Here is a 20,121-nt window from a genome sequence, read left to right as displayed (position 1 = left end):
TTCATAAAGTCCACAGAGCAGGGATGAAACGGGGAAAAGTCCAGACAGGCAGGCAAGCAGGTGCAGATATGACACAGGTTGAGGATTCAGAAGACAGACACTCAAAAGCAATATGACAACTACAACGATCTGACAGGGGAACAAAGGGTCGATCCAGTATAAGTTGTGAGTGTCTGATGAGGGAATGAGTTGGCGGAGTAGGCCAGGTAGGTGCAAGACTGATGAGAAGTGGGAACAGGTGTGTAGATGGGGGAGAAGAGGGAAGTCTGAGGGCATCTGGTGGACAGCTTGAGGACGGCAGGTCTGGGGAATTGGAGGAAAGCACATGGCCTAGGAGAAGTGAGCAGCCCTGCAGAGGGCTGGGGATGAAAGCGTGTGGCTGCAGAGAGGGACTGAAGAGCAGATTGCGACAAGGACGTTATATCAAGGATGAGGTTTGGTCACACCGGTCTGAACAGTACATTAAACATAACAAATAAGCATAGATAGATAGGATAGATAGATAGGTAGATATGAACATTGTGGACTACAGGAAACAGTGCAGCATGTATTTTTATACTGTCCTAGATATCAGCAAGAGCGAAATACACTTTCAATTACACTTCAAAAGGAATCACATGACACTTGGTATTAGATAAGAGCTCAGGTGATGTAGGGTACAGAGCTATTTTCAGATTTTTAGAAAACACAGTAGGACCTAGTAGGAGAATTTAATGTAATAGATAGTAATTGTCCAGGAGGAGGCAGTGATACACCGAAAAGCTGTTTGCCAACCGCTCTTAAAAAACAAAAGAAGAAGAAGACAATTATTGTTATCGAAATGCAGCGAGGTCTTTGACAGACTGTATCTGGCACGATAACCAGCTAGAAATAATATTTCCTTCTCAAATCATGGTGTTTTTATGACATATCGCCTTCACAAATTAGCCAAACGCCTGCTAATATAGGAAACTGGGCGGGGAAATGCCGGCAAATAGCTGCATTAGCTAACCAAGCGGACTGAAAGGGGATCTTAGTTAGCTAGCTTGCTCCTGCTAACGTTACACGCCGCAATCATGAGCGAAGATGACAACTCGGTACCAGCAAACAAAGACAAAGACTCAACTCTCCTGCTCACCAAAGACGGACAGAGGTACTATGTGAGTAAGGGCGGAGTAGTCGACAGCAGAAATGTGATAACCCCGCACGAACCCGACAACAACGTCTCCTCCTACGACATGGACGACCCGGACGAGGAGAGCGACGTTCTGGACACTTCGGATCCCAGAGACAGCGCCGCCAGCCCGGAGGAGCTCAACGACGAGGAGACGTCGGAGGGCGACAACGCTCCCAAACAGTGCACCTACGAGGGATGCACGGAGACCACAACGCAGGTGGCCAAGCAGAGGAAACCGTGGATGTGCAAAAAACACCGCAACAAGATGTACAAAGACAAGTACAAGAAGAAGAAGAGTGATCAGGCCATGTCCAGCGGCAAACTTGATGTAAGAATAGGTTGCGGTCATAGTTAAACCCATATATAGGTACATATTTATTACACCCCCTCCAAAAAAAAAGGTATTTGAGAGATGTAACCTCAGCTTACTGTGCTTATGTTTACACTAGCTGGGCTGAATTGTTCTGTTTTTTTCCAGACTTTATGGAACCACAACAAACAACAAAACTCCCACAGTTAATTGCTTTGTTTGTGTCCTTCTTTGTGCTAATTAGGAGAACTCAGAGGAAAGGCCTGTGTCTGTGAACAAACAACGTCTGGGTGCCATGGGAGACCGGCCAGCCAGACCCTCCCTGATAGAGCAGGTCCTCAACCAGAAGAGACTGGTAAGTCACTGCCAATGAGATTGACTGATGATGGCGTCATGACACAGATGAGTGAAAAACTAAAGGAAAAAACAAAATAAGTAGTCACTTAGTAAAGGTGTTGGTCCATCACAACCCTCCAGAACAGTTTCAGTGCTTTTTGGTATAAATTCCCCAAGTCTCTGATGCTACTGGGGGGATGAGCACAATTCTTCCAAAATCTCCTGTAAGCATTCAATTTGGTTGAGATCTGGTGACTCTAAAGGCCATAGCATATGATTAACATACTTTTCATACTCATCAAACCATGCAGTGACCCCTCAAGCCCTATGAATGGGGACATTGTCATCCCAGAAGAGACCGCTCCCAACAGTATAGAAATCTTTCATCGTAGGACAAAGGCGATCAGAATAACTTTGTGCTGATAGTAGTGCCCTTGACCTTGACCTCTAAGGGGAAAAGTGGACTCCAACCATGCCACGAGTGGACCCTTAAAATTGTCACCCATCTGTATGTTAGTGTTTCTAGTACCACTGGGAACATTTAACGTTGCCTCGCTCAACAGTAACCCTGTGCTGTTGAGCACAGCTGAATTATTGTACTGCACCTGTTAAGCATTTAAGGTTCGACTGCCAAAGTGTTTCTTGTGTCCTTCCATCCAAAGTGGGAGACAGTAGCCTTTAGTGTATAGAGAAATTTTAGCACGAAGCGTTATGTACCTCACAACAGCAGAAATAGACAACTAGGCATTGGATCTACATAAATATCTGTGCTTGTGTTCCCTCATAAATTTGAATGTGTATCTGTGTGTCTCCCAGTCATTGCTCAGGAGTCCAGAGGTGATCAGCTTCCTTCAGCAACAGCAGCAGCTCTTGGCCACACAGAGTCGCAGCCAATCACAGCAGCAGTTCCAGGGTTGCTGACGCAGGCCGGCCAGTGCTTTGCCGTAGTATTTCAGATGTACAGAGAGCACTGAAGAGACACTGACACTTGATGCATAAATTGATTGTTACCTTACACTGTAAACATATGCTTCCTCTGCTAGACAACCATGCTGAAGAAAGAATATTAAAGGAATAAAGGGACGTTAGAAACTGGGCAAGTAGATCTGAATCCCTTACAAATAGGGGATTTCCATACACATGTGCTGGCTTGGCTTGACTTGGTTTGACACAGTGTGTCAGCCCAGTGCAGCAGGGATTTGCATCTCCATTGCAACAGTGCTACTAGCTTGAAGGTTTGTCTTTAACTGATGATGTGCTTGTCTTGAGTTGATGACCATTAAAAGCAGCGCCCTCTTTAGAGTTGTTTATTAAAGCCCCCAAGAAATGCGTCAGGCTGTGACTAGTGGTCAAAGGAGCATCAAAACCTCCATAAAATGACTCATTTCACTTAAGAATATAAACCATTTGGTCCGATAACATTTGGAAAGTCTAGAAGAGCCACACCATTGAATCATTTTATCTCATTCAAGTTAGCGGAGGGCTAAACCAGAAGGTAGCCAATTTATCCCTCAATGATGACAAAGCCCATCTGATGTCACCGCAACCCACTTGGAGGCGGGTCATGTGCACTTTGACCTGACTCCGGCTATGGTCCATCTCAGGCGTGACCCAGCACAACTCGATGTGTTTACACTGGAAATGGAAAAAGGCTGGGGGAAAAAAAGTGCATTTCTTTAAGACTGACCATGTAATAATGAAACATTGTTTGGTGCTGTTTATGAAATAATTTCCTAAATCCAAGCCAGCATTTCTTTTCACTTTTACTTATTGTTCCTTACATTTTAGTTACAGTTTGTGCTTTTAATGTTTTCTTTTTAACATGAAGTGTTGTTTTACGTGTGACAATCAATCCTGTAATGCATGTCTGTAGCGTCTTTTCAGCCAAATGGGGCTTTCAGGACTTGTTTTTAACACAAAATTTTATACACCCATTAATCTGAAACTTGCACAAACAGTACATTTTAACTGTATACAAAAAGAAACAAAGTTTCGGTGGAATGAACAGTGTTTATGCTAGCTCTCTTAGCTTTGTGTAGAAAAGTGGAAGTGATGCACCACATGTTGGTAAAGTGTGACAAGCAGAGAGAGGTTGTGTGCTGTATGTTGTTGTGTATATCCTCTGTTGTGAATATGAGATTAAAATTATGATGCTAACATTGAGAAATTTCTAAGACGGTTTTCTGAGTGCAATGTGAAGCTTTGTTCTTTAAAATTCAAACCCTGTAAAAAATCATTTGACTCTTGAAAAAACAACTTTAATGGAACAAGTACAAAGCAACCAGTACATGAAGTCCAAATATTAGTCAACAAATAGAAATACAGTACATACTACAATAATAACATTTATAATGCATAATAACACAAGTCTTTGAGTACCTACAAATATATACCACATTTTCTTGTCTTGGAGTGCAGTTAACATGTCCCAATGGAAACACAGAGGATTAATGCTAGTCTTGAAATTAAGAAACACTTGATCGTTTAACTACAACAGTAGTAAGTTAGCTATATGAAATTCAGTCATACATGTGTTTCATTTTTCCGGCATGATGCCACAAAGCTCTAACAGATATTTTTGTTCTTTTGCATGAGATGTCAAGAGAAGGACCGTCAGAAGGACATACAGAATCTACGACTACCTGTGTGAAGGAGCAAATGGCGCACACACTTCAAAGTGTGTGTGTGTGTTCATGTTATGACACTGAGGAAATAGGGTTGTGAGGGGAGCCCATTTGTGTGAGGACCTTATCCAGCCACTGCAGGGGCCCGTGCAGGTGCACCTCGATCCAGCAGGGGGTGCTAGTCACATCTTGACGGTGGTATTCAGCACCCCAGCCCTGAGGAGAGGACACAACCATAAATCTCAGCTGTGCATGTTAGCAGCTCAGTTAACTGTTAAAATTAATGGGTGCTAAGTGAACAAGTGTAATCTATATCCTTGTGTATAGTGCGATTCGACATGCTCAACAGCACTTTAAGATCAAAATAACATGTCAAATTACAGTTGTAAACTCCGAGTGCACAACCAACCCGTTTTATTTAGCCATACCAAGCGGAAATGTGGCTAAATGTTTAATTTAACAAGAAAAAGTTCAGTACCTTAACAAAACTCATGCGGATGGTACACATCTTGGTGAGCTCGTAGACGACCTCAAAGCCGTGGTTAACAGACTGGGCGAGGAGCTGAGCAAACAGCTGGTTGTTAAAGATCTTGAGGCTGCAGCCGCTGGGGATCTTACACACAGTGGTGGCGTGGAAGCCGTGCTGGAAATTACAGTTGCGGCTCTGGACGAAGATACTGCTGTCGCTCAAGCACTCTGCGTAGACCTCGCCGCCTACGTAGTACAGGTGTAAACCTGAGAGAAAATAACACAAATAAATGATAAAGTCAATCCCGAGTGAATTGACTTAAATTTAGCAAAAATCGTATACATCACTCAAATGTTAAAGCATGTACATAGAAAATGAAAATGCTCTTTTATTCATGAAACCATGTATAGCGAACGTATAATCAAAGATATACATATTCAGTTACTTCATTGTGTACAAACTGAAGCTCTGTGTTTTTCTCATATCCTGCCACAGGGAACCCACAAGGGCATCTATGCTTGTAAATGAGGAATGTCTTAATAGTGTCTGAATAGGAGACTGAAATAGACCTCTGTCTGACCACCCTCCACCGTTTCTATCACCCCTATCATTCCAAACCGCACATATCCTCGCAGTGCACAGTTTACTATAACCCACAGAGACACTTGATGTCTGTCCAACAAAGGCCGGCTTTCTGTGTTCTTTTACCAGGAGAAAAAAAGGCAATATTTGGCCTGAAGGATCATAAGGCACAAGGATTCAGGAGGTATACACACTGGGCATCTATTAAAAAACTTCCCAGCAGTCCTTGCTCCATATTACATCCAATAAGTAAATACGCAGTAGAGTTGATCTGATATGAATTACCTGCCTGAGCCGTCCAGCCTACCTTTGCCTATGTGCCTGCGCGTGTGTTCGATGGTGGAGTTGCGGTTGACGTTGGATAGCAGGCCGAGGCAGAAGCGGTTCTTGTTGTTGGAGGGGTCTGTGAAGCCGTCCACCAGCACGCTGCGGGATGAGGCGTGGAAAGTCTCCCCCACTCGGTTGTTGAGCTCGTAGTAAGCTACGGAACACCAGTACTCTGGTTCCTCGTAACATACCGGCCGTAAATCTCAACAGGAACACAAAGAAGGTTTCACTTATAGGTGAGTGTTATACATAAAATCTATCATATCATATACAAGTAGCTGTATATTGCAGTAAATGTACTACTTAATATAAATAAATATTACTTCTATTGTATGTATTTCTACTATCTGTATATCTCCGGTTATGTGAACTTAAATTACCTCTGTGTGGAGCAGAAAATGTGAGTTTGGGGGTTTCCGTGGAGTTGCTGGGTTTCACATCCTCTTGAGGGGTTGTCTCCATCATGCTGTAAGGAGGTGGGGGAGTCTCAGCTGGAAAAGCATGTCAAAAAGCACAGGAAGAGGATAAATGGGCAAAATCAAAAAAGTCGGAATCTGCCTCAGCAATGGTTAAACTGCATTCTGCACGTGCAGCAGGTGTTTGAATATTTCACATAAACTGTAACAAGTATCTTAGTATCAGCTTGCTTGTTTTGATGCCTACCTGTGATGTGATACGGACTGCCGGGCTCTGCAGAACTGTTGGGGGAGTTTGGATAACTCTGTGAGGTGGGAGACTGGGCGAGGGAAGAAGAAGGGGAAGAAGAGAAGGAGGAGCAGGGCAGCGGAGGGAAGGAGTCCGGGTAGGTGGCGTTCTGGGGCATCAGAGGCTCGTTGTGCAGGGAGGCGTTCCTGAACTTTGCCAGTAAACTGTGTTGAGGGTTGAACTCACTGTGGCGTGGGACCAGAACTGGCGGCAGCACTAAGAGAGAGAGAGTGTGGGGTTGGAGGGGGGTTGGGAGCGAACAGAGACAAAGAGAGACAGAGCAGGAGCCAGATGCTGTTATAAAAGATCATATTACTACAAATGCTTTTGGCTTGGGAACACTGTGATAGATCAGATGTCCTGTCTCTATTTGGGAACCCATAAAAGCCTTTCTGTTACGATATTAAAATTCAACAATGACCTAATTTAGGATGTTCTCCTCTAATTTTTGTACCTGGGGTCTCCACACGCCGGTAGTGGTAGGGGTTGACGCAGATGTCCTTTTGCTTGGAGCCGAAGGGGAACTCGCAGCACTCCAGGGCTTTCAGCTCATGGTGAGACTGCAGGTCAGGCCAGCGCCACACCCGGCAGTAGATGACATGAGGCAAACCTTTCCTGTGGGACACCTGCAACCTGCCGTCCAGTGACCGAGGAATCGTCACACACTTGCCTGAAAGAATCAAACAGCATGGGTCTCAATACTGCGCAGACGTTTATATGTTTGGACTGCTTCTGTTTGTAGCCTTTATTTTAGTTGTTACCTTGGTGATTAGACATAAATTAGCAATTACTGCTTTGTCTTGTGTTTTCTAGGGTATGCAAAGTATTTAACACAGTTAGTGTGAAAGAGTATACTGCGACTACCTATCATGCACTTTTTAAATTGAATTCTGCAGAATCAGCTGAAGCTTTTAAGTCACACTTACATAACAGAAACTCTGCTGTACTTTTGTATTTGCTGCTGCATGCATGTTTATTTATTTACTGGGATGATCTGCTTGTGCCATGTCTACATCTTCACTTAATCTGATGGTGCTGAATATGAATATAAACAATAAATAGTGAGAAGAGTTTTATAAACATAGATGATAATCGGACAAGTATTGATTTACAAAGGAGTCACGGTGATGCATCTGCTGGATAAAACATCAGACTACTGTGTTTACATTTGAGGCTTTTAGTCAGAATTTTTCAGTGCAGATCAAAATAGTGGTGGGGCAGGTTTCTGGGTCTTGTGCAAGAACACAATCACAAATGGCATCAAGTTTTTCACGATAAGCGAGCAAACATTACAGTAAGGTCAGAAAAAATACATTATGTTTAGCAGAAGCATGTTTTATCTTCTTTCCTATCCTTTAAACCATCTCAAGCTCTCTCAGGTTTATATTGTGACCCCTTACATGGGTCCTCCAGATTGGGAACCACTGGACTAGATTCAACACGGTGATACTCACTGGGCTGTCCGGGGCAGCTAAGGGCTCTCTCCAGCTCCTCCATTGCCCCTTTCTTCTTCTTTAATTTCTTCACTAGAGAATCCACAGCCTTTTCCGCCCACTTCTCCTCCTCATCCCCTTGTTTCCAGCCAAGCAGGCGCTTCACTGCCGGGCTGGTGAAGGAGAATAGGGATGTAATGGAGGCAGAAGAGTTCATCATGAGATGGATAAATAGGGGGCAAGATGAGCTGATGGGTGCTGTTAAAGGGATAAAAGTTCCCTTGGGGACAGGAGCGGGGAGGCAAATAATGAGTAGCCAGGACAGAAAAGAAACAGGGAGGTAACTATAAAAGAGGTAGCACAGTGAGCCTGTGTAAACAGAGGCTGGTTTTTGTATTCCGCTGTTACTTCCGAGCAGCGTCGGTGGAGGAGTTGGATTCCCTCCAGTGCAGTGCAAACCCTAAATCCCCTATCTGTGTTGGCACAGAAGGGATCCGGCAGCTCTGGATCCGAAGCCTCATGCAGGGAAGGTTATTCCACACACAGCCAGAAATCCAGGTCAAGTTTCAATCATCTGGCAAGAGAAGTGAGAGAAAGTATTAACTACTAATTTAGCTGAAACAGAGGCATTGAGTAAGAGTAAGGTAGAAAAGAGAACTTGGGATTTAACTGTAAGGGGAATTAAGCCAGAGTCACTGAGGTGGTAGGCTGGTCTGGAGTGATGACAAGAGCCAAATGAAATCTGAGCACCACATGAGCAAAATCTGCTCATATCTAACAACCTGGGCATGATAAGTAAGACGCATCAGCAGAGCACTGTTACAGAGACCGACCATGCCTGTGTCAAACATTCCACATGATGAAGAACAAGGTCGATATTCTCTGTGGAGAAAATGAAACACGTACCAAAAACAGTTTGAGAAAGAGCAGGGCAACATGGCCAAGCTCATTTCTAGATTCACCAACAATGAGGAATGTCCTCTCTGGCCTCTGTTTCTATGATCATGCCACTGACGCCCAGGAGCCATACTGTCTGGCCAGAACACATCACAGGACAGGAGGGGGAGAGGGAGAGAGGGAGAGAGAGGGACAGAGAAAGAGAAAGAGAGAGAGAGAGAGAGCTTTTGTGTTAGTGTCTTTCTGTCCATTTAAAAACTATTGAAAATGATCCTTCTCTCCAGCAGCACCAACTTATTGATAAATCACTCCAACTTTTCTCAGATATTCAGGAAAGTAAGTGAGACTCAGTAGTAAGTTAATTATTGTGATCTACTTGTTTTATATCTTGTAGCAGAACGTTCTGCCGTACAGACTCTGAAGACATCACGTTTTGACCCATGTGGTAGAAAACGCACAGTTTTTCATTATGTAGTAGGCTACAATTGTAAAAATGCCAGATTACAGCCGCTCTTTTCTTCATTCTGCACTTTACCCACGTCGTTTGTTTGTGTTGTAGATGCACACATGATGCTGAGGCAGACAAAGAGTTTGCCACTGATTCTGGCATTAATATCCAATAACTCTAAAATATAAAACTTCACCACAAGTTTCTTTTTATTATGATTTAGGATTGGCCTTTAAATAAGTTATGTCTCAAAATACGCACAGGTAATAAGCAGTGTCCTGTGTTTGTTGACAGAAATGTGACCAACACTGGTTTCCCGCAGACAAGCAGACAGACAGACAGCTGAGGTTTACAATGACAGCAAAGCGCACAAGCTCAATGCGGCATCAGTCCGCTGCTGCTGCTGCTGCTTTTATGGAGCCTGGCGTCACTCAGTCTGCAGGCTCAGATAGGCTAATTACCTAATGCTTTATCACCAGGACACCCCCTTCCCAAAAAAGTAAACACGCCAGCTTCCTTTCACTACACGGAGTCATTTCAATTCTACAAAATCCGGGTTCTGCCCTGACCTCTGAACGCACACCTTGACGGCACAACATGTGACCAGAAGCCTGACATACAAAATTATTCTAGTCATAGTTTGCTAACAAAGTCATTATTAATTTAAGCCAGAGATCTTAATACGGCACATGTATCAAAGCGGATACTGATGAATATCAGTGATTCTTTTCTTAGTCATCTACAAATAGCATATTGATTACAAAATCAATACTTTGTTTAAACCATTATATCACTATAATCACAGTTACGTTTCATCCACAGAAAGCTGCGACAGTGCAAGTGAGCACTTCTTAGGTATTAGGCAACATGTATTCAACAATCTTAAAAAATATATTAGTTTACAGTCCTGCAATAACATATAAAAACAAAGAAATCTGTTAAAAAATGTGATGAAAAGAAATGATTGGTTGATGTTCTCACCTCTGTTATGATAACAAGTGCATCGCAGACAGCCGTGAGCGTGTGGAGGCTTCCCTGTCTGACTGTAGGTCAGGCCAGCACACTGGGGCAGCGAAGGTGTGTGTCTGCTTGTATGTGTGTGTGGACTGTGTCTGTGCGCGTGTGTTTACGGTGAAGTGTCAAGTCAGCCTCAATAAAAAAGTGCATCCGGTTGCGTGATTCACATTAAAAGCGTTGCAAAGCGTCAGCTAAAACGAAAATCAGACTCAAAGATTCACGACAATGCCATGAAAACAAAAAGGGGGAAATGTTCGGTGAAATTCCAAATTCAGTTGCTATTCCACATTTAACATGTGCAAACCCCGTTAATTAGCCTACCCAAAATAATTGATGCATGGTGATGGCCAAATTCAACTTCAATAGAAACAAGATTGTTTTTTTACACTTAAAGTGTATTTTTGAGCTGAGAACATATTAGGGAGATATTTGAGATTCTGGATTTTGCAAAACAATGCAGTTAATATGAAGTTTGGAGAGTAATTTACAAGACATCAGTGACTAATTATAACCAAATGGACAATCTTAAATAATGTCACTTATAGACCTGTATTAATGTTATTATTAAAAAATCTCATTTAAAATGTTGTGTGTAAATTATGCAGTGCAGGCCTACTTGTTTTGAACATACAATAACAGACAATTCCAATAATAATAATAATAATAATAATATGTTTAATTAATAATGTTTTTTCAATATCCTGTTTTTAAATGTTCAAATAGACTCACAAAGATACTTTAAAAGGGATTTTAAATGATACTTCTTTTTGTGTGTCTGGTTGAAACACAGACAGAAAAGTAGTGAATGAAACAACACTAAATAAATAAATAAATAAATGAAATCCTTAAATTTAATTTGCAATACCTAATGAGAGTTATAACATTTCGGCTATTCATAATTTAAATAAAGAATAACTAACCTAAGAAAAAGTAACATACTTATTTACAGATATAGGTTAATAATCATATTTTAAGTTGCACCATTTAGGCCTTCATTTAAATACAAGATACAAACTATTATATTTTCATTTAGGGATTTACATACTCCAGACCTACAGTAATTAATGGTCTGACTGATGACTGAACTTCCGCCTTTACTGTGAACACAAAGCCCCGCATTGTTCCGGTCTTGTCCTGGTCTTCTGCGGCAGCCTTGACGCAGGTTTGCAGAGCCCGGAGCCTCCACTCCTCCAGCAGCCCCAGCCGAGCGCCACACAGCCTCGGCGGCGTCAGCCTGGCTGGAACCGCAGCGCCTGCATGCAAGATCCCTCCGCCTCCCCTCCTCCTCCTCCTCCTGGAACTTTCCCAGGATTTCAGGGATTTCTGATTCAGGCTCCGCAGCGTCAGCGGGGTGCACGCGCCCGTGCTGCAAGCGCGCGCGTGTGTGAAGTGCGTGCCACCTGAGCCATGCCCAGTGTCAGGCATAGCTGGCTCTAACTAACAGGGGCCAGGATGAAAAACAATCACACCTGTTCCCCGTTTTCCAGAATATTCTAATGAACTTTCTTTAAAGGACAAATGTTGTAGAAGCCTTATAATGGTGCTATTGTGCTTTACAGTGTTTGTATTATTCATTCATAACGTCATACAATGTCTGTGGTATGATTTTTTTTGGATATCATTCCCGTATTGCATTATAGTTTTATTGGTGGATTGCTCATTAGCTATATAGATTACACTATTAATAGCGATTACGGTGGATTTAGGTGTAGTTGTGATAGTGACATGCACCTACTTCATAAGTTTTTTAAAAAAACTTTACAACAGGTTGCTTCTGTTTGTCAACTGCTTATATTGTAGGTGCTCCGAGCCTGTGTTTACATATGTTAAAATAGTTGTTTAGGTTATGGTATGAAATTATAGCCTACAGCTATTCCCACAGGGACCAAGGAGACAAATGTAAGCCCATGCACAATATATGCACCTGTAGCCTTAAAGATGCTAAAAGTAAAAATTCGCTTAGATGAGTGGAGGGACTATCAGCCGTCGCCCCCCCATAAATTCAATCATGTTGTGAAATCAAGCCTCATAATTTTTTCCTGTTATAAATCTAAGTTGTTTCATCATCTTTTGTTGGGAACCATGCGGAGGTCTTTCTCGTTGCGGATGGATACGATCCTTTATTGGGAGTGCCGTGACTGGTCCAGTTAATGACGCAAGCCCGGCTGGCGACAGTGAGTCTACAAGTTTGACATTTTCACAGTTTACAGCAACTGCTGCGGAACCTAACAATACTCCCAACACGAAGTGAAACCACTCAGGGGACCCTGTCAAAAACCTTATGATTTTTTTTTTCCAGCCACCTGGTGGAGCATCGACATGCACCATGATAATCCGGTGTGCCATAAATAGGTGGTGGTCCATCAGACAGAAGCCACGACGGACCCATAACAAAATAATAAACGATCTGTTTTCACTCCTGTTAGAAATGAGCATGACGAGAAAATAAATACTATTTTAATGACTGTTTTTATTCTAGCAGTTTTAGTGTTGTTGTCCAGTCACCTGCAGAAAAACTGTAGGAGTCATTTCTAACAATAAAAAGTGTTCTGAGAGTTTCTTTACGTTTACATCCTGCCTGTATTCCCATCATCCGCAGTGAATGAGTAGATATCAGACACGGATCGATAACCTCTAACGTGTAAAACTAGAAAAGGGCAGCCAGGATACTTTCCGTTGCCTCTGCGTCTCGTCTGGTTGCAGACAAACACAAACAGGATGCGCACCCCGGGGCTCCGGGAGGCCCCAGAGACCTCCGTCTGCATCAGCGCGAACCCAGACCTCTGGCTTGCATAAGAAAACAGCAAGAAGATCATTTAGTCAGACCGAAAAACGCTTACTGGACGCTTTCCAAGATGATGTCCACATGAGGTTGTAGGAGACAGGCAAAGGGATGACTTTGGTGATAAATAACAAAATCCAGGGTTTCCCAGTTTCTTTCATGTCAAGAAAAGGCCAAACTCATGATGATACAGCCACTAGAAACTTCATACAGTTCATCCCAAATAACAGCTGTTAAATCTAATTTTATACCAAATTAAATAAACTGTAATTAGATTCATTTTAGACAAGACAATTTTACAGATATTTCCTTGACAATACTCTGCAGGATGCCTGACAGAGGCAGAGAGCTCAATTTGGTAACCAGTGATCTAAGATGAAAACAGCCATGCATAGTCACACTGCACACTGTTTGCAATTTATGAATTCTGCAGCAAGATATCAGTGCTTCAAGATAGTATACATGTGCAGGATGAGGTTTTGAGTGTGACCAAGCAAAGAGACAGGAAGCTGATTGAAAGAATATCAGATTGAAACCAACAAAATCTTTAAATGTTAAACACTGTAAAAAAATGTGCAATTCAAGTCAATCCTTAAATATATTTTGAGCTCCGCGTGAAACCACTGGTTCAATCCTGCTTTTTTTTTTTTTTTTTTACAAACAAGGAAAATCAGATCTCTTCTTCAGCTTTAAGATTCAGAAAAAGACATCATGCTTTGACTGCTATAATTCCTCCTTAACCTGCCTCAGCAGATCTCTATTAGCTCAGGATTAAGTGGTCAACAACTCTGCAACAAAGCTTTTAACAAAAACAAAACATTGTTAGTAGAATGATAATGATTTCCAGATCATAAATCATTGACATTATTTTTTTTTTTATTTTGGTTCAAGTCATACAGCACACCAACTCACAGTCAAGTTACCTTAAAAATACAATCCCTCCCTTTATAATAATAACATTCATTCTAACTTCCTGAATCAGAAAAGACAAAGATGATCAGATCCTCCACATTTTACTACAAGACTTTCTCACTGATTGGCCACAATATAAACAATAAGTAACTTAGTACACGGATCAGTCATACAGGCCTTCTGTAAGCCGTGGCGACAGAAACGTTCGCGTAACGGTGGCCATCACAAGCCGATATCTGAATGAAAAAAAAAAAAAGAAAGGCAGGATCATGAGGAACTTGCAACCGTGTCCTTACTTCACATCCAGAGGCAACATCTGGAGAGCAATGGATGTGAAATACTCTACTTTGTTCTTTTGTCGTTGATTACAGTGAATGACGTACACAGCCGCGAATCCCACCTCATCCAAAGGTTTGACGGCCCGATCATAGGCTGTCTCTATGATACGAGGGCTCATCTGATTGGCTAGTCAGTCTTATGTGGTGACTGCAGCTTCCAGGCCCCAGTGATGTATCGCAGGCGAATGAAAATCAGGTCTCGTCCCATCTGCAGCCAGCTCCAAAACGGGACCAGCTTGGACCCTGGCAGAGCAAAACGCACAGGCACTTAATTCTCAACTGATGCTTTTACTGTGCAAATGGAAGTGGAAATATGCCAGTTTGCTGACATTTACTGCTGTTAGGCCATTCAGTAACTCCATCAGAAAAGTCTTTATCACAGCAGCACTGAGTAAGCTTAGGTAAGTAGTTGGAAGACAGACGCTTTATGAATCTCAGGCCAGGAAGTGGAGGAGCATCAAAGAAAGCAACACTCACACAGTAAATATTTGACAGTCAAAAACAAGAAGAAGCAAGTAAAACAAATTAAGAAGAAGAGAATAATCTCTGAAAGGAATAACACCTCCATAGATTGACGAGTGATAACATCTAAAATATGCGATCATTGGCAAAATGTTAAGGAATGACTAGAAGAAATAAAACAGCAAACATATCCAACAGACATATTTATAGAACTAAGGATAAGTGGCATCGTGGGTGGACAGATGTCCATGAAATACATACCTTCTATTTCAGTCCAGTTGACTGCCACCTCTGCTATGGGGATTTTGAAACACTGGGCAATATACAGGAGCTCCACATCAAAAGCCCTGTGAGAGGAAAGAGAAAAGTGCACAACATTGGCCAAAACACTACAACTGAGTGCAGAACATCAGTACTTTTTTTTTTGGTAAGGACCAAAATATTGAGTACTGAAGAATCTCAAAAGCTGCCATTGAATGTTTAGTCAGACTCTTAATCTTGTTTACTCATTCTTTGACTAGATAGCTCCTGACTCCAATCAGAATGTTTAGGCAAGAAAATCTTTATTTATCTAATTACAAGATTATTTTATTCAGAAAAAGGTTATTGTGAAACTGCTTGTGTTCAGATATTAAACATTTAAGAAGGATGGTTTGTTTTTACTTCATGAAAAACAGGATTGCAGAAAAAAACATGTTTATACAGTATTATATCAAAAAAGGTCTTGTTTTTGCTATTGAGGCAGCATATTACTATCACTAAATGTGTTAATTCCCAGCACATTATAGTCATAACAAGCTTCATCAGACAATATTTAAACCCCTTCACACCTATAGTCTACACACACACACAGGTGTTTTTTCTTGTGTTGGGTGATTAGACCTCTCATGATTGTGTGGGCGGGTACAAACTGGGCTTGACTGACATCTCCCTCTCTCCTGTCAGTTTTATTGCCCCTGTTAGGGCGGGACAACTTACCCTGTGATCATTCTTATTGGTCCATGGGAGTTTTGTGACTTTATGGAATTCCAAGCATAGCTCCTGACTATGTTTTATTAGCAGGAGTAACTGAAAACACCTGTGTGGATGTGCACTGCCTTTAAACCAGCACTTCATTATTCAATTACTGAAATAACTGAAAATTATTCAAGCACCAGTTAGCTGGTTGCACTTTTAGAAACATGTTTCTTAAAACCTGTTTCAAGAAGCCATTTTTAAACCATCCCTTAGTTGACAGTATGAAAACTTGTGATTGGCATATTTTTTTTTAACATCATACAGATTAATGTTTGGTTAATTGTACATTTTTTTAAGCACAAAGGCACATGACAGCCATTACTGCGGCATCACATTGAAGCTTTAAGTGTCCGTGGTGGAAAGCAAGTCCTTACCATCGCTCTACATGGAGAGAAGAGAAGGTCTTGAGCGCAGCCTCACGTGTGAAAAGCTTAAAGCCGCACTGTGTGTCCTTGATCCCTCTCACACAAAAGAACCACACCAGGAAGTGAAAGCCATACATAAGGAATGTACGAAACATGGATCGCTGTGGCACAGACACGACAGTGGTCACTTAATGTTTAAAGGGGCATAGTCTACAATAGTCTGGTGTCCAAGCAGACAAAAAGACTGACAATTACCTGAGCTACTGAGTCTTTCTCCAGGTGAGCTCTGGAACCACAGGCAATTGCCATATTCTCCTGCATAGACAGACGGGCATTTTTAGGATGGTCACACTCGTACCGCCCTCTCTTAATACATTATACATGAGGATATGTGAGACAGAACAACAAAAACAGAGCACCACCACACCGGTTTAGGACTGAGGTCATTAAGGCCAGCTTCCACTTTTTCAATGTCAGAAAACTTTGTGGCACCGTCAGCATCTGCCATCAGAATGACTTTCCCTCTGGAGCTCAGAGTTCCCTTTAAAAGAGACAAACAAAACTTACAAATGTTATATCAACAGGAAGTGCACAGCATACTGTTGCACACATGGGTTTGACAGCTACAATCTCACCATCCGCACAGCCCCTCCTTTCCCCCTGTTCTTCACCAGCGTCAGGACCCGCACTTTATCTGCACCGTACTTCCTTGTGTAGCGCAAAGCAACCTGGCAGCACATCACAAAACAAATTTCTGTTGGTATCACTTTGAAATACTTAGCTGAGAAAAAAAGCGAGTGGAGCAAAAATAGAACTCTTGGGAAAATATTTCCAAAAATTACCTCTGTGGTTTTGTCTTTGCTGCCATCGTCAACCACAATGACCTCATAGGTAAAAGAGGGGTGCTGTTTCTGCAGTAAGGAAACAACAGGAGGGATTTGTATCACACAAGGCACTTTTCCAGTTAAATGCTGCCACCTACTGGCACCTTTGAGAATAACAGATACAGTCATAAGCTTGTTTTGTTGACCATCTCGGCATTCAGAGGATGCTCCACTCTGTTGAAACTGTTTCCCTTTGTTGGTCATTGATTTCATCATTCTTTTTTTTTGGCATTACATGCGTTTATTATAGCAACAGTGGAGAAATGATAGGAAATGAAGGGAGAGAGAGATGGGGCGTGCCGTTTTCATCATTCTTTTATCAAACTACTATGATTAAGATTGAATTTAGTGCTGCCCATTTGAGGTTGAGTACTTACAGGTCTATTTTCCAAGTACTCCATAGCTTCATCTAACATCACAGGCACTGAAAATGACACAATCACACACATATTAGAATCTTACTCACTTACTCCTCAATTGATGGTGCAGAATTTATCATCCAACACAGAGTAAACTGTGTTTCATTCAACTGCTCAATGAGGAAATTAAAATATTAGGTCTTTAAAACACAGACTTATACATTCTATACATGTCCTGTAAACATGGTAAACATGGCTTTTAACAGTTTACTGTATCTGCAGGCATCAACAGCAAATGTCACTATCACTGAAATGATCAGTCAATGAATGAATTGGTCTACTGACAGAGAAATAATCTTGTAAGCAAAAATGCCAAAAATGTACTGCTTGTGGCTTCTCAAATGTGAATAATTACTGGGTTTTTTTGTCCTTTCCTTTAAGAAACTGAATATGTTTTGGTTTTATATTAATGGTCAGACAAAACAAGGAATCTGAATATGTCAACATGGGCTTTGGGAAATAGTGAGAACAATTTTTCAATATTTCTCGATAATGAAAAGTTGCAACACTGTCATCAAGTTACTGCACAGACGTTCTAGACAGAAACCTGGGTTTACCCTCCCCTCATCACTCACTTCTGAGCTCCTCGTTATACGCCGGGATCACCACAGAGAGGTCTCTGGAGTGGGGATCATGCAGACTGGGGAAGAGCTCTTTCTCTCCTGTGTCGGTGAGGAAGTATTTCTCCTTCTCGTGGCGTGTCAGGTTCACCATCCCGGCAGTGACGTGTGCTATTACAAGCACCTGAAAGGGAAGAAAAATGAGAATGGCACTCCGGTTACTCTTGCCGTCAGGTATATTTTACAGTTTTTAAACATAGATATATAAACTTTAAAAAAAAGAAAAAAAAAGAAATGGATACAGGAAATATGCTTGATTGCATGTAATCTTTTACAACTATTTATATAATGTGTAATATCTTCAGTAACTAAACCTGTATGACACAACTTCCATTGAGGCCTATAATGTAGCAGAGCAGAGGCACAGCAGTCATGATTTGGGGCAAGAACTTTTGGTGTCGTTATCATGTGTTGTGCTTCAATTTAATACTTTATCGTTTTCTCAGTTTTAACTTCTGAGAATTTGGTTTTTCACCTTTCTTTTGCTGCTTTGGAGCATTTCCCCCTCAGAATACACAACTTAATTTAAGTGTTTATAAACAGAAGCAATTCAAAGAGGAAGTGTCATAAAATCAAGGTAAGGTATAGGATGAATAAGACTGTAGTTCACAATTGCCTAAAGGTTTCTTACATAGAAAACACTTGCTACAAGAAGCTTCAACAACTCTCTGACAACACAATATTTACTCAACATTGTAATTACTTACCACAATCAAAGCTAGAGCTGCCAACGCGACCAAGGCTTGTACTATTTCACAGAGACAATCCATTTTCCATGAGTTTCCCTGCAATCACTGACAGCCCACCAGTCAAAGCGGCTAGCTTGAGAGCTAGCTTGTTTCCTCTTTGCTTTCCTCCGTGTCCCACAGCCGGTGGTCGGACTTTCCAGAAATTTAATGAAAACACAAGCTTACAGGACTGATTAGAAAGCGAGACACTAAATGAGAGTCCTTATATCTCCATTACTCTGTGGGCAGTTCAGGGAACTCCACTTCCAATCACAAGTGAACACAACGGCGACGCGGAAGTGGAAGTGACTCTTCTCGCGACACATCATCAGTTTGAGGCAAGAGAGCAGCGAGCAGCCCGCAGTGACGCACGTGCTGCCATCTAGTGGACAGGAGTTGAAACGACAGCAAGAACTCAATTGTAGTATGTGTAACTGAGGAGACAATTTATTAAACCTTGATAGATGAAACATGGAATAACTTTCACACAGTAGCAGACATTTTGGCATGCATAAAGGGCTCATGTGCAATTAATGACATTAATTGAAGCTGCATTCAATTTAGGTGTTAGTTCGAGGATCCTTTCTGCATTTGACTAGTGTGCTGGGGACACTCACATAGATAGATAGATAGAACTCCTACTTCCTTATACAAATAGGCAACTACAAATATGTTGTCACACACATTTCTGAATCCTTAATTAAGATTATAAAGCTTGTAAAAACTGAAAAGATTGGTTGTTTAGTTATTTATTTATTTTTCTATATTTTTTAACAACTTCATTTGGTTTGTACAAAGTCATTCAAAACACAAAGAATACACAAAAAAGAAAAGAAAATATTTTGTCCATGGATGGAGAATCAGAGTACCATCAAGACTTTACATTACTGTGAAACACTGCATAAGTGGTCTCACCTAGTACTGGTGATCATTTACCTTTATGGATATAAAACTCACCATTTAAATAAAAAATATAATGACTTCTGTCATTGTCTTTTTATCATACAATATAATACATCTCTTTTCTGTAATTGAATCTTAGTCCCACAAAAAAATCCAGACATGTTCCACATCAATCCGAGAAAGTTCCACATTCATAATTATTTCTGTGCCAATATCACAAAATCCACAGGATTGAGATGTTGCTTCTATTCTTTAGAAATGGGTTTGTCAGATAAATGAAATCAAATCAACTTTGCAGCAGTCTTTTAAAAAAACTTGAATGTATTGCATCAAATAATCTGCTCATGCAGTTACTGGAATACCAAATGTCTTCAGTGTAGGCCTGAG

The 20,121-nt window shown here is 41.4% G+C and overlaps 3 protein-coding genes across 6 annotated transcripts; 1 reads left to right on the top strand and 2 right to left on the bottom strand.

Moving 5' to 3' along the window:
* The first annotated feature begins 461 nt into the window (after window positions 1–461).
* On the top strand, window positions 462–2,898 carry LOC122995304 (regulatory factor X-associated protein). The gene is made up of 3 exons (XM_044370420.1): window positions 462–1,484; window positions 1,711–1,821; window positions 2,619–2,898. Exons 1-3 carry the CDS (start codon window positions 1,056–1,058, stop codon window positions 2,721–2,723), a joined length of 645 nt encoding a protein of 214 aa, XP_044226355.1. The 5' UTR covers window positions 462–1,055; the 3' UTR covers window positions 2,724–2,898.
* Window positions 2,899–4,044: 1,146 nt separating this feature from the next.
* smad9 (SMAD family member 9) lies at window positions 4,045–10,542 on the bottom strand. Of its 3 annotated transcripts, XM_044370417.1 has the most exons (9): window positions 9,749–9,796; window positions 8,849–8,975; window positions 7,964–8,516; window positions 6,964–7,179; window positions 6,468–6,725; window positions 6,185–6,295; window positions 5,785–6,006; window positions 4,905–5,161; window positions 4,045–4,642 (listed from the first exon to the last, which is right to left on the bottom strand). In XM_044370417.1, exons 3-9 carry the CDS (start codon window positions 8,160–8,162, stop codon window positions 4,499–4,501), a joined length of 1,407 nt encoding a protein of 468 aa, XP_044226352.1. In that variant the 5' UTR covers window positions 8,163–8,516; window positions 8,849–8,975; window positions 9,749–9,796; the 3' UTR covers window positions 4,045–4,498. The 3 variants fall into 3 exon arrangements, with proteins under 3 accessions (XP_044226352.1, XP_044226351.1, XP_044226353.1); XM_044370416.1 differs by lacking the exons at window positions 8,849–8,975; window positions 9,749–9,796 and adding an exon at window positions 10,269–10,542; XM_044370418.1 differs by lacking the exon at window positions 9,749–9,796 and having other exon boundaries at window positions 8,849–8,978.
* Window positions 10,543–13,944: 3,402 nt separating this feature from the next.
* On the bottom strand, window positions 13,945–19,155 carry alg5 (ALG5 dolichyl-phosphate beta-glucosyltransferase). Of its 2 annotated transcripts, XR_006406936.1 has the most exons (11): window positions 18,811–19,155; window positions 18,059–18,227; window positions 17,442–17,488; window positions 17,023–17,091; window positions 16,816–16,908; window positions 16,608–16,721; window positions 16,436–16,495; window positions 16,190–16,341; window positions 15,060–15,145; window positions 14,399–14,579; window positions 13,945–14,234 (listed from the first exon to the last, which is right to left on the bottom strand). XR_006406936.1 is itself a non-coding variant. In XM_044371712.1 (10 exons), the coding sequence occupies exons 1-10, from the start codon at window positions 18,871–18,873 to the stop codon at window positions 14,464–14,466; spliced, it is 969 nt and encodes a 322-aa protein (XP_044227647.1). In that variant the 5' UTR covers window positions 18,874–19,155; the 3' UTR covers window positions 13,945–14,463. The 2 variants fall into 2 exon arrangements, 1 of the variants encoding a protein (XP_044227647.1); XM_044371712.1 differs by having other exon boundaries at window positions 13,945–14,579.
* Window positions 19,156–20,121: the final 966 nt, after the last annotated feature.

Source organism: Thunnus albacares, chromosome 13 (genome assembly GCF_914725855.1).
Source record: "Thunnus albacares chromosome 13, fThuAlb1.1, whole genome shotgun sequence".
Taxonomy (NCBI): domain Eukaryota; kingdom Metazoa; phylum Chordata; class Actinopteri; order Scombriformes; family Scombridae; genus Thunnus; species Thunnus albacares.
The sequence above is the reverse complement of the archived record's forward strand: the minus strand, read 5'-3'. Positions and strand labels throughout refer to the sequence as shown.

Coding starts and splice junctions, on each gene's coding strand:
- LOC122995304 (XM_044370420.1), top strand. CDS start 1,056: ATGAGCGAAGATGACAACTCGGTACCAGCAAACAAAGACAAAGACTCA. Junction 1,485..1,710: donor TGTCCAGCGGCAAACTTGAT/GTAAGAATAGGT, acceptor TGTGCTAATTAG/GAGAACTCAGAGGAAAGGCC. Junction 1,822..2,618: donor TCCTCAACCAGAAGAGACTG/GTAAGTCACTGC, acceptor TGTGTCTCCCAG/TCATTGCTCAGGAGTCCAGA.
- alg5 (XM_044371712.1), bottom strand. CDS start 18,873: ATGGATTGTCTCTGTGAAATAGTACAAGCCTTGGTCGCGTTGGCAGCT. Junction 16,496..16,607: donor ATGACCTCAGTCCTAAACCG/GTGTGGTGGTGC, acceptor CTGTCTATGCAG/GAGAATATGGCAATTGCCTG. Junction 14,580..15,059: donor CAACTGGACTGAAATAGAAG/GTATGTATTTCA, acceptor TTGCTCTGCCAG/GGTCCAAGCTGGTCCCGTTT.
- smad9 (XM_044370416.1), bottom strand. CDS start 8,162: ATGATGAACTCTTCTGCCTCCATTACATCCCTATTCTCCTTCACCAGC. Junction 7,180..7,963: donor TAGCTGCCCCGGACAGCCCA/GTGAGTATCACC, acceptor TGATTCTTTCAG/GCAAGTGTGTGACGATTCCT. Junction 5,162..5,784: donor GCGCAGGCACATAGGCAAAG/GTAGGCTGGACG, acceptor ATTTTCTCTCAG/GTTTACACCTGTACTACGTA.